We start from the raw sequence: 13714 nt of genomic DNA, 5'->3' as shown, positions 1-13714 counted from the left end.
ATAAAGTTGAACCATCTGATAGCTGTGTGGTGCTGCAGACTGCCGGTGTCCTCGCTGTTGTTGTGCACAGAGGGCAGCTGTTAACTCACCCCGAAGGGCATAAAAATGCTGAAGGAGTCTGGATTAATGAGCTGCATCTGCACATCTCAGCGGCTTACAACACACACAAACACAAATTAAAAATACTCATAGACTCATTACTCTTGCTGTAAATATAAACACTCTTTGCATATGTAGCATATGTAAACACTGCACCTCCTTAGGCATTTTTGAAAACAAAGCCACGCCCATTAAAAAAAAAAAGACAATAATTCAGATGCATTGATCCATGGAGCTGTGCTGAGAGTAATGTGTTCAGATCTTACAAAGTTGTTCTTCCATTTAATATCGGTAGAAAAACTCGAGTCCAGTAGACCAGCAGACATCACCAAATGCTGTGTTTGCTCCCTTGAGATGCTCTGCGTGACCTTTACTGCAGAATCTCGCATTTCTTTATTTTTGCCATTTTCTTTGGTTCATTATCCATTTGCACTGAGAAGCTCTGTCTGGTCAGTTTTGCAGCATTTAGCCAAATCTGAGGAGAGAGTACAGCTCTGTACACTTCACGTTTCATCCTGCTGCTTCTATCACTAGTGGTCTGGTTCCACTGGTAGCCATACAGGCTCGTGCCATAACAATGCCGCCACGATGTCGGACAGATGATGTGGTATGCTTTGGATCACGAGCTGTTTCTCCCCTTTTCCATACTTTTCTGATACAAATTCACCTTGGTTCAGTTTCTCCTTTTATTCCAGAATTGAGCGGGCTCTTTCAGATGTTTCCTTGAGTGTAACCAGTGGTTTGCACCTTGTCATAAATCATAAATCCTCTGTATTTATATTCATGAAGGTGTCTTTTGGTTGTAGACTTTGACAGTGATCTGCCTTCCACTTCAAAAGTGTTTTTTGACTTGAAATGTTGTGAAGTTGTTTTGATTAACAATGAAAATCATTCTGTCATGATGCACTATAGTTGTCGTCTGTAGTCTTTCAGGAATTTTTTGTGATGCTGAGCTGACCAGTACATTAATTTGGTGGTTTCTAAAGTTTCACTGATAGGTTTATTCTGGGTTTTCAGCCAAATGATGGCCTCCCTTATCTTCACTGACATCTCTTTGGACCTCATATTGAGAGTAACATGTGGCCATGGATCAGTATCATGTAACGTGGATACTTACTATGCTGTTCCACTTTTCTGCCACCTTTCAGGTGAAGAAGACCTGGGGTGCAACTCTGACCACCTTGCAGGACATGACGGTGCTGGACGACTTTGACGTCTCCCAGAGCTTCACCCACAGCCCGTCTTCCGAGTCGGTGAAGTCCAGCGTGTCGGACGGCTACTTGAACAAACCCAGTCTGGCCAAGAGACGGGCGAACCAGCAGGAGACCGAGCTCTTCTACTTCTCTGTAAGCCCAGCAGATCAGAGATTTTTTTTTTTTTTTTTTTGATTTGACACTGTTTTTCACCCCAAGTTACGTATATTAGATGAAGGTCGGTTTTGAAAGTAGCAAATATTAAATAAGTATAGAGTAAACGGTGGCATGACATCCAAAACAGACTACATTTAGTCAGATAGATCAGATTTCAAATAAGTTGTTACAGCTGCAGAATACAGTTATACTTTAGATTTCTATATTAGTGTTTTGTTAACTTAGTTTCCTTTATAACACCACAAAATGCTGTCCTGCTTTTTTTTTTTTATTTATTCATTTATGACATTTTTTTAAATTTCAGATTCGTCTATCTTCTGGTGGTGTCTCTACATTCACATACTAGATGTAGTGATTCAATGTGAAGTTCATTCTGCTTTTAGCTGCTTTACTTGCACTAATGTACAGTGTGTATTGTTATCACTGCATTCTGCATACTCATACTTTATTTTATTTGTATAATTTAGCCTTTGTGTTTGTCATTTATGTGATTTCCTATATTCAGAAATTCCGCGAGTACCTGGAGGGAAGTAATCTTATTTCCAAACTTCAGGCTAAACACGATATATTAAAGAAAGCGTTGGCAGAGGGTAAGAGTCTCTCTCAGTCTTCTTTAGTCTTGTACTTTGTCAAACAGACTCTGATCAGCATTTCTTCACTTTTAAATCTTCCCCCTTTTTCTCTTGCAGGATACAAAGCTGAACTGCTGACTACCAGGTAAGGTGCTTTCCTGTCACATCGATAATAAGTGTTGTATCTCTTTGCTGTGCTTTGGCTCTCTAAAACTCTCATCTTTTGCTTTCTTTCTCCTTTTTGTACGTGTTTCAGCCGTGGGCGGAAGAACTCCCATAGCAAGCACCAGGTAAAGTTTGACCTCATCCAGGCTTTTGAGGATTTGGGGAGGTGGGGGGTTCATGTTCTCCTCAACAGTAGTCAGTGAAAGATATCAGCAGCGCAATCTGCTTATTTGTCAAATGCTGCAATTTGGATTTGAAAGCCCAGAGGAGTGTAACCAATCAGCAGAAATATTAGCAATATAAATAAGGTTGTCATCTACAATGCAATGAAAGTGTATTAATGTTGCCCTCAGAACAGCAAGCTTAAGAAGCAATAATGACTCATTTTTATGATTCATTTACCCATAGTATTACCCATCCCTGCACCTGCACCATGTCAGACATTACTCGGGGCAGAAAAGATAACTCCTTGAACTTTTATTGCATACTTTTTGATCAATTGTTGGCTTAAAAGATAGCAGGACAGTGAAGCTGCACACACAATATCGATCATAAAACATTAGTAGTAATATCAGTGTATTAATGTAACACAGCAAAAACTACATTTCAAACATAAACATGTTAGTTTTACAACAATAAAGCAATTTACACCACAATTCTCTTTTCTGCTATGGTGAGCCATTAATCTCATAATCAAGGGATATACCATACAAATGTAATGTTTTTGCATGTCTGTTGATTGGTGCATGTCCACAACCTGTCTACACATAATACACAACATATTCATACATTAATGTACATGAAAAAAATCTTCAAAAATCGTATAAATATAATAAAATTAAAAATGCTCTGCACTCTAATTGCGTTTTTGTAGGATTCAACCAAAGCCATACCCTTGCTTGTGGAGAGCTGCATCCGCTACATCAACCTACATGGTGAGTGTCACTTTTCAGCTTTAAACAATGTGAAATAAATGCTGTAGTGGCTGATGCTGACAGATGAAGGGCTAAATTAGAGAAGGGATGAAGCGTTTGTTAGTTACAGCAAAGAAAATGACTGGAAGGTATGAATTTAATGTACTGAAGTCCTTCTTCCTGCTTGCCATCAGCTATAATTTTGGTTCAGAAATGTTGTTGCGTGTATTTGTGGGCTGTCCAGAGGTGTTTTACACTTATAAACTAAAAGAGGGACATTGTGAACGGTGCTGCAGGAGGCACTTAAATCCTTTTTTGTTGATCACATAAAGCCGCCTAAATCTTAACTGTCAAACTCTCGTGTTGGCATCCTTTCACTCTCTTCATTCTGCAAACAACAAAACTGCATCACAGCCAGCCCCTGACAGCTGAACAAGTACAAAACAGTGATTTCATTTTAATTCAATCATTCCCAAGCTGCAGCTGATAATCATTGTTTTATAATTATGCTATAAAACTGAATTTAGCCTCATACTCAACATGGTGTGTTCTACAATGTACTTTTGGTGGCATGTAAAATAAAATGTACTCAAATATTCATATCCTGATATATTTTACATTTTAAGTAATCAATAGCAAAATAACAGGTAGAGACCACGAATAAAAGCTCTTTTTCTGTGCATATGAAATGCACGAAACAGTCCAACCCAAGAGTTCATAGACATTGTGATTGTGTTGTTTATTCGGCAGTGCCTTCTTGGCCGCCTACTGCAACTGGCGTAACTCATCATTAGATCCTTAGGCTAGCACCTAGTAGCCCAAGTTGGCAGCTACCACTTCAAGATTAAGAACTACAATCCTAACTAACACCATTTTTTGGCAGAATGTTACTCTAGTCCCTAGCAATCCAATACTATCAACTAGGCATTGCTTCCAAGGCATTGGTGTCACATGGCAAATAAATAGCTTTTGAAACTAGCTAGTAGTCAGTGGTCAGTAGGCATATGAACTACAAGATTCATGGATTGATTAGTCCTTTATCTTGTTAAATCAATATATAAATCAGTCTTTGGCACTTCGCCATAAAAAACTAGCAAGTGTTCATACTACAACTTATGTCAACATTTGTTTCTCAGCATTTGGGACAGATCTGCTAGGCTTAGACTGTGACTATGTGCAACCTCCATCCCTCTGCTGTTCCCAACAGGTCTTCAGCATCAAGGCATATTCCGGGTATCAGGATCACAAGTGGAAGTCAATGACATCAAGAACTCGTTTGAAAGAGGTGAGAGGTCAACGGGAAGGTAACTCGACTGTCATGTGATAAGTACGCCAGCAAACTTGTATTTGAGGATTTCTCTCTTCTGCCTCTCATGCAGGTAACGATCCGCTGATTGACGAGGAAAGCAACCATGACATTAATTCTGTGGCTGGAGTGTTGAAGCTCTACTTCAGGGGTTTGGAGAACCCTTTGTTTCCCAAGGACAGGTTCAATGACCTCATCTCCTGCGTCCGTAAGTACTGCATAGACATAGACTGAATCATTCATGATAAAAACAGAAAAATAATGTAAAAGAAATGGTTTGATCACAGAGCAACCAAAAATCCACCAAATATGTTAACGATTCAGAAAAGAATCACAAAGATTTGATATTGATATTAGGATGTTTATATTAAGTTAAGGATTGGGACTTTTTTCATAACAAATAATCCAAACCATTGACCTTGTCCTGTGAATGGGCTCATTTTGGATGTTCTCTTGACTGAACTTTGGTCAAATTTCAGTGTGTTTTTGCCACTTAATGGCGTTCAACTCTTGTCAAATATAGCTTAACCACATTATCATTCTCACTGATGAAGCAGGCGGTGTTTTTAGGAGAAAGCATGGGAAAATATGACCAACTATCACTCCTAACAGGAGGTTAATTAAAAATGTAAAGGTTTAATTAAGCACTTTTTACCTATAAAAAGTGCTTAAATAAAGCACTTTCATTAAGCACTATTAAAGTGCACTATTAATGTCCCTCTTTTAGTTGAAAAACCCCAAGGAGCTTGGGATGGAATCATCAACCTTCATAACACTAAATGACATAACGGTAGATGACACTAGGTGACATGCACTAGTTCCTAGATGCTAGCAACTAGTGCATATACTTATTGCACATGGCGAACAAGTATAACCTATACAAGCTACATAGTGGATGAAGCTCCAACTAACTTGGGTGGTGTAGATGCAGTGAAATGTGAAAAGATCCAACAGTTGGTTATTTGTGTCCCAGTGAAATGTTCAAATCAAGTGATTGTGTCGCAGACCGTGTGGAGGACTCAGGTGCAGACACAGGCGTGGACACGAAACTGAGTTCGAACGAAAAGCGAGCCTTCATTGTGGCTGAAGACAAGGAGTGCAAACAAGGCAGAAGCGCAGTGACAAAACTAAACTATAACTAAACTGGGAAAGTGATACCAGGATAAACTATGAAGACACAGGAAACCATAACTATGAATACAAAGGACTGGCTGTGACAACATGGAGGGTGGGAACACAGACGATGCGACACAGACTGTATGAAACACAGAGACTAAATACACATGAGGGTATCAAGGGAAGTGGCCACACATGGGAGCACAGCTGACACACATGAACCTAACGACAGGACAGGAGAAGTGAAACTGAATACACTGACAATGAATACAGACTTTCAAAGTAAAACAGGAAACATGGAGATTAGACATGACATGAACTAAACATAACCACGCAGACATGACGCATGAACCAGGGAGACTTAGCACAGGGGGAGATGACATAAACAACTAAGGAACAAAACTAAGCTGCAATCTAGAAATTAACTAGGTGAACTAAGCTAGGCACAAATGAATACAAAAGATACATAAAACTCAAACACTGGGTCGCTCGACCCAGGACCATGACAGATTGTCTGTGAAGTTCGACTTTGATTTGCTTTAACACTTGAGTCTGAACCGTTTGTGCAGCTTCCATCTGCTGCAGTGAAGCTCAGCGTGAATCTCTGTCTATCTATTCAGCCCACACGCAGTCACTTTCCCTCTTGGTTTCCTCGTCTTTGTTTCTCGTTAGTGTCTCTTTGTCTCTTTGAAACCCATCCCCTCCACAGCAGAGACATGGAGCCGCCTGCTTCCCTTTCTGCGGTGCCGACTGGCGTGTTTCAGGATGTGTCATCGTGTTACAGACACCTCGTGATGTCTCAGGGACTCATAATGACTTTAGATTATGTGCATTTTCCTGCTGCAGGGATAGAAAACCTGTACGAGAGAGCGCAGTGTATCCGTAAGATCCTGCTGGGTGTCCCAAGGGCGACGCTGGTGGTGATGCGCTACCTGTTCGCCTTCCTCAACCAGTGAGTATCCACTTATACAAAACCGGGCCCTCACATTTATGATAATTGCCCATTTTTGTGTTTTCCCAGCTGGGTGGGGAGATGCCTCTCCTGTAGTGAAAAGGGTTCGAAGTGCACACTTGTATAGATGATAAAACACAGCTCATTTTGTTTCTGCAGCCTCTCAAATAAATATAGAATGAGAGAGCAGCATGGAGAGGCAGGAGGTGTGAACAGGAAGTGTGATGAGCTGGTGCGATGTACCAGGCGAGTGATGTACTGGTGTGTTTATTAGCAGGGCTCTGAAATGCATTCAGTTTCAGTGTTATTAAACCAGGAGCTTCACGGTCGAGCGCAGAGAAGATATTTCAATCACTATTTGAAATGAAAGCTGCAATAATGGAAAAATGCCAGAGTTTATTGAATACAGCCTTTTAGCTTTAGAAGTGTATTTGTATTGTATTAAGGCAAGCTTTTTTTTAAATAATAAGACAAAGCAGAGCATCACATAAAGAGCTGTGGAGTCGTAGTTTGCAGGAAATTTGCTGCATGGTTTCATAGCAGAAGAGAGAACGTTAAAAAACATGCAGAGAGTAACAATATTAGGACCTTTTTGGTGATATTAGAATATTTTTTTAATAAAATAATTCAGAAAATACAGGATTTTTTTCCTTTTTTAATTAAAAATAATTATAAAAATTCATTAGATGTATTTATTTTATAGGTTTTCAAAGCTTAAAAAATTACAAAACTTTATAAATTAATGCAAAGAACATAACAGTAATAATAATAATAAATCTCATGTGATCATAAATTACATATTTCTGAGGTTTCGGGGCTGCTGCTTTGAAGTTCAGAAACATTCATGTTTCATTTTAATTTATCATTTTATTATTTTTCATAAAACTTCATAGAACTGTGGTTACATCAATAACTAATCTTTAATTATTTAATTATTATTTAATCTTTTATGTAAGTAATCTACTAACTTCTTAACTCTTACGCTGTCTTCTCAAACCAGACTCCATTTAAAAAATAAATAAAAAGCAGATTGTGTTCTCCATTACAGTCTTGTGTATGAATCAAAACCTAAAAACTGCTTTGTCACCTTTTGAAACCAGCAAACAACACAGAAGTGTAAAACTACAGACTTTTGCATAATTAATCTGGTCATAGTTAAGCACCAAAAATGCTTAAAATGCAATACCAAACAAAAACATTTGTGGTTTTTCTTTGTCTTATCTGAAGGTATATTCAGTATTTTAAGGTGTGAACAAAAAGAAGAAAACTTTTATTGATTAAAAAGTCAGAAAAAAAATCATGATTTTATGTTGCTATTAAGTATCAGAGAACCATGGTTACGTGAGAAACCTACTGTTGTGCCACTGTAGGTCTCAATTAGAGCGAAATGGTGATCAATCACTTAATCGACAGAAGTTTAATTGGCAATTATTTTAGTAACAGTCTCATTTTCAAACAGTTATTATTTAAGCAAGATTTGATATTTTATTTCAGGGAAAATTATAGTTCCCTTTACTTCTCAAACTAGACTCCATTAAAATAATGTCAGTTTAAGACAGATGAGGAAAATTGTTTACAGTCTTTTTAGCGCTCACTTTTCTTTTTCCTCACTGCTCCTCAGAGCCATATTTCTAATATTTAGACACAACTGTACAGTGAAACATTAAAAGAAGTCATACTTTTTAAATTTCTAAATTCAGTGTTTCTCTCAGTTTTGGTAATTAACAGTTTAATTGTAAACAAGTAAAGTTTGGCCACATTGCCCACGTTTCTGCAGCCTTTCCCAGTACAACGATGAGAACATGATGGATGCTGGAAACCTGGCCATTGTGTTCGGCCCCACCCTACTGCCGACACCGGAGACCCTGGACCAGGTGGCCTGCCAGGCGCACGTAAATGAGGTCATCAAAACGGTCATCCTGCACCATGACAACATCTTCCCCGACACAAAGGAGCTGCCCGGCCCAGTGTATGAGAAGTGTATGACTGGAGACCAGTACTGGTGAGCATCAGGACGTTATCCTTTATTACGCTCTGTTGGAAATTAAATTCATTTATGTTATTAATAACAAAAGTAAATTACTTGATGTCCTGAACATAGAAAGAAATTTGTTTGAAATTGTTACACACATGTGTCGATGCAGATGCAGTAAAAGCCTCTGGGAAATATACCCTAAACCAAACAGGAAGTCCACCATTTGGTGTTAAATATCAAACTTTGATGCCATTTTTATAATTCCAAGGGTTACACTTAAACAAAAACCTACTAAAGATTTGACTGGACAACTTTATATTTGGTTTAGGAAAACAAAAACTTGCAACATAAGCTTTTGAGTTTTCACTGACGTGTTCTGTGACTCATTAGCACAACAGCTAATAAGAGTCCAGGATTTAAGACATCTATATGCCCATTCCTTCGCCAGCCTTGAATTTTGTTTTTATATTTTAATGTTTCCAGATTAACTGTTTCATTTCTGATATTTTGGTAAATTCTTACTTTGACAGCTTCAAGCACGTGTTCCCTGGTATTTCACCTTTAATTCAAAAATGCAGAAATAAATCACACATTGATATCATGCAGTATGACCTGCACTTCACGGGGACATCAATAATTCTGATGTTCATCAAGAATAAACACCACAAATCTGCTTAAAGGTACCTTCTGTAATGAACCTCTGCAGGATTTAACTAAAGCTTTCACCACAAGGGGGCAGATGTTTTTTTTCCACTGGGTGTGTAGAGATGTCTCCAGATGTGTGCAGTTGTTTAATTTCTAATATTTCTTTTTAGCTTTCCTTCATTTCCACAGGCTTTACCTTATGTCCCACTGCTGCTGGAAGTAAAAATGAGACCAAAGTACAGTCTGGCTGTGGTTCAGCTTGCGTTGATAACTCTTATGCACAATACAATACAGGCTTTAAGCTATTTTAAACAGAGGAAAATATCTCAGAGTTCCTTAAAAGGGAAAAGAAAGAAACACCCTGCAGAACCTGAACCAGAACATTTTTAGGTTTCCTTTACTGTCACAGTAACTCAGCAGTAGATCTATGTTTATCACTACGTGTACTGCAAAGAGGAAGTTCTTATAGGAAATTCTGCATTCTTTTAATGGTGTTTAATGTATATAAATAAAGGTTAACTGCAGGGTGGGGCCTTTGAATAAATTGAGCTGTTAGTTTGAGCAGACACCTGGCAGCCTGTCAGGAACACGAGGTGTTGGAGCAGACAGTAATCCTTCTGCTGTGGGAAACCTCCTACAGCTTCTCTTTTCCCACCATCTTCTGAATCTTGACATTCTACTGTAGCCGTAAACGTCCTCAGACTCCAATGAGCGGGCTCGCCTCCTGCTGTGCGTGTTTCTCCCTTTGTTCCCACACTGAATGGAAGGGTGTGTGTCAATCTGCTGCTTCTTCTTCCCACAGCGAGAGTCCGTTCAGCGAACCGGGAGTGTTGGAGGAGGCCGAGCCCGACGCCGGCACCGAGACCCAGACCAGCGACGAGGGTACGCATGACCCCTGACCTTCACACAATCGCCCACACTCCCATACTCGTACTCCCTCGTGGTGGTGGTGGTGGTGCTGGAGAGTGGTTGCTACGGCAACAGCAGCCATGGAGACACTACCACCACCACTCTCCTTCCCTCCTTTCATCCACACCCCACCCAGCCTCCCCTCCCTCCTCCCCATCTCTCCATCTGAATTAATAGAAAAGACTCTTTTTAAAGCTCTTTTCTGATTGGTGGAGCGGTGGGCGGAACAAAGCCTAAGGGACCGTTGATTGACAAGTTCAGGTTCACCTCCAGTTCGATGTCTGGCTCTTATCTTCACCTCCTCCTCCTCCTCTTTTCTCTCTCTGTCTCTTTGGCAGAGGGTGAAGCTGTGGAGGCGGTGGCGAGGTTCGACTACGTGGGCCGGTCGGGCCGCGAGCTCTCCTTCAAGAAGGGAGCCTCCCTACAGCTCTTCCAGCGCGCATCACATGACTGGTGGGAGGGCCGGCACAACGGCAACCACGGCCTGGTGCCTCATCAGTACATCGTGGTGAAGGACAGGCGAGTGCACAGCCCGAGATGGTTTGTACACATCAAAAACACAAAGTTAAAATAGCTGCAGCACAGTCTGAAAATACTCGAATCCATAAAATAATCAAAGTTCATCATTAAATGTGTTAAAATGTTTAGAAAACAATGATTTTCAGTTTGTGTTTTTTCACTTAAACAAATGTATTTGATTTTTTTCCTGATTGCAGGCTTCTGAAATGATGCTTCTTTTTGGTTTGCGTCCTCATAAAACTGCAAAATATCGTTTATAAATTACAAAAACTGTTGTCGTTTATTGAGTTCATGCCATTATTCAGAATTGCATATGTTTGTACTGTTTATCTACTTTTTAATGATTTTGTTAAATTACAGGATAATAATGCCAATGCATTCAGGGCTTTTTTGTGTGGCTACATCTTAAATGTGACCAGAATTGTTTTTATAAATAACACACGCAACTGTTCCACAGTTTGTTAATGCAGATGTCTAATCCGCCAATCACACAACAGCAGCTCAGTGCACTTAGCATGTAGAGATTAGGCATGTAGACAGGATCAGAATGAGGAAGAAAGGGCATTAAATTTTTTAACACTTGATTCATTTTTGTTTCATTTTTTTATTCGTGTAATAATTTATAATATTCTGATATAAAAACATTACATTGAGAATTTGGGGGTTTATATACAGCGTGTACGTGAACAAGAGCATTTTAAATTCATTTGCATTTCTTTGTGCTGCATCGTCACAATGTAACATGTATATTATACCACATGAGATGATTGGAAAAAATTACAAAAAATAGCATAATTATTTTTATTTCCTACATATTTCCTAGACATAATTTAGCCTTCACTTCCGTTTCACATTTTATAAAATTACAGTGTAATTCTACCACAGCATAAACTATTTGCAAAGTTTGATTTTACTCAAGCATTTTTCAAAATATTTTTCAAAATATTTCAATTTGGTTCAAGCTTTATTTTAATGTAAGTATTTCTGTTTTCCATATATATCAATTTATATGGACATATGTGTATAGATATACATAGACAGATGTATAGTGTCTTATTTACATTTTTAATATTCGTGTTTACGTAGTTTTTATCTTCACTTTTCCAATACAAGAACAAGAACAAAGGGGATGCATTGTGTGTGTAAATGGTTTAGTTTAGTCGTAGTTTTGAGTTGAAATCTTTCTTTGTAGAAGTTCTTGTTAGCATAAGTGGCTCGATGGCCGCATTGAAGAGCTGCAGTGATGGATTTGGGTGGATTGCTGCTCACTGGATTGTACACCTTGTTGATTAACAGACTGATTGGGCCGAGGCAGTCACTAACCACATACTATTGATCAGTTAATTGATGATTGGTGCGCTGTGCTAGTTCAGCTCTCCAGTTTCCAGAGTGATTTGTCCTGATTGAGAGTCTGTGTCTCCAGGGCCGACGCCATGTCAGACACACTCAGTCAGAAAGCCGACAGCGACGGAGGAAGCAGCAGCACCGACGATAAGCGGTCTAGGAGCGAGCTGAGCTCCCCAACCGACATGAGACCTCCAGAGACCTACAACAGGTCTGTCATGTAAGACACCTTTCATTATCATGACACCTGGGAGGATTTTCTGCGGCGTGTTTTAAGCCCATCCTGTTCTCTCACCTCTAAAAATACCTGTGGATCTCATCACGCTGGTGTCACAGCTCTTCTCATGTGACCAGTTTCCCCATCTGCAGACTCCAGACACCTTTTATTTTATTTGTAGTCATTCCTCACAACACGTCAAGGAAGGCGGCCCAAGTGTGGCTAAGCTAATCTGTGCAAGAGGCTTAAAAAGCATTCAGTACCAGTGTGATTATGTGGACATGCTTCTTAGACCTAAAGCTTTCTAACACTTTGCATAAAGTTTTGTGTTTTTTATGTTGGAACCCCCCCACACCTATTGCCATCACCTATCGGCTGCCAATGTGTATAATAAAAATGGGAGCATTTCCATGATTTCCTGGTTCATTCACAGTTACGTAAAGATTTATACAAACTGGACTTGAAGCGTCACTTAAGTATTACATATAAGGAGCTGAATATATAAAATCCACAAAGCTGTTTAATTATTTGAGTTTTAAAAAAAAAACATGAGAGAAGCTTTGGTACAAGCAGAGACGAGCTTGCGGGTTCTCCAAAGGGAAGATAGCATGTAGTTCAGTAGTTGCTGAATATGATTTGTTTCATTCTACCTGAGCTAACGCTGTTTACACTTCCTGTTGACAGCCACAGGAGGAAGCGAACTGATGGTTTATTCCGCCGCCCTCTCTGCCGCTCTAACGACAACCACGGGAACGGAGGCGTGATGGAGCGCAGTTCTCCTCCGGTGACGGGTCACTTCAGCCCCAGGGAGCTCCTGCTGGGACGGGGCCAGGGCTTGACCCCGCCCCTAGACAGCCCGGAGCGCCGCCGCCGCTCTGCAGCCGTGACCATGACGGTGAGCCGACACGATTCTCTGCGGAGGCCGGAGGACACACCTATACGACGCTCCAACAGCGGGCAGCATGGCTTTGGAGACTCCCATCGATCCCGAGCTCTCGACCCCGACGCGCTGGCACAGGTACGCCTAGAAAACATGTAACGTGAGATGAATATTGAAAAAAATCTTTGTTTTCATTGCATGCAGGTGTCACCAGACTGGAGGGGGATCTGAAAACAGACAGCAGAAATTCACCTACCTATCTCTGATTGAAATCCTAAATCCACAGCTGAGTAACACCTTTATATATCAGTGAGCAAGTGACACTGATGGTATCAGACTCTAAAAATTCTCAGCTACGACTCTGCCAAATCTGAACAGCAACAATGACACATCCATTTTAATCACAGTAGTACCACAACGCCTCTTGAGTGAGCTCCATGCTTCTCACAGTGTCGCCAGTGGGAGAAAATATAACCCAGTTCTGGACAGCAAAAAAATAAAAAAGCTTTAAGGGATTTTATATCGAATTGCTTCAAACTGGTCCTTCTTGTGACACGCTATAAATTCTTTAGTAGCTCTAAATTTGTGGTTTCAGTTTTCTAGAAATTTTACTTGGATTTTTTTTACTCCTTCAAAAAGTTTGCTGTTTCTTAATTTCTCTAATATTTAGACAAAATTCAAATCATGAGGTCCTCGTATGCGAGGCAATCCTTGTGAACGAAACACTCTGG

At 39.9% G+C, this 13714-nt stretch overlaps 1 protein-coding gene across 4 annotated transcripts in view; it reads left to right on the top strand.

Annotated features, from left to right (window-relative positions):
* The window catches only part of LOC146369497 (SLIT-ROBO Rho GTPase-activating protein 1-like), a 46706-nt gene that overhangs the window by 28777 nt on the left and 4215 nt on the right, over positions 1-13714 (top strand). Inside the window, exons 10-22 of one of the 4 annotated variants that reach the window (XM_084909675.1) lie at positions 1248-1445; positions 1975-2059; positions 2159-2186; positions 2298-2331; positions 3081-3141; positions 4328-4405; positions 4500-4634; positions 6389-6494; positions 8272-8496; positions 9917-9996; positions 10362-10542; positions 11966-12106; positions 12788-13121. In XM_084909675.1, the coding sequence (XP_084765801.1) occupies positions 1248-1445; positions 1975-2059; positions 2159-2186; positions 2298-2331; positions 3081-3141; positions 4328-4405; positions 4500-4634; positions 6389-6494; positions 8272-8496; positions 9917-9996; positions 10362-10542; positions 11966-12106; positions 12788-13121 (1686 nt within the window). Of the gene's footprint in view, positions 1-1247; positions 1446-1974; positions 2060-2158; positions 2187-2297; positions 2332-3080; positions 3142-4327; positions 4406-4499; positions 4635-6388; positions 6495-8271; positions 8497-9916; positions 9997-10361; positions 10564-11965; positions 12107-12787; positions 13122-13714 lie in introns of all 4 variants that reach the window. The other 3 variants (XM_084909674.1, XM_084909673.1, XM_084909676.1) reach the window with 3 other exon arrangements.

This window comes from Perissodus microlepis, chromosome 17, assembly GCF_051167445.1.
Source record: "Perissodus microlepis isolate ML-2025 ecotype Zambia chromosome 17, ASM5116744v1, whole genome shotgun sequence".
NCBI classification, from domain to species: Eukaryota; Metazoa; Chordata; class Actinopteri; order Cichliformes; family Cichlidae; genus Perissodus; species Perissodus microlepis.
This window is presented reverse-complemented; position numbering and strand designations above follow the sequence as displayed.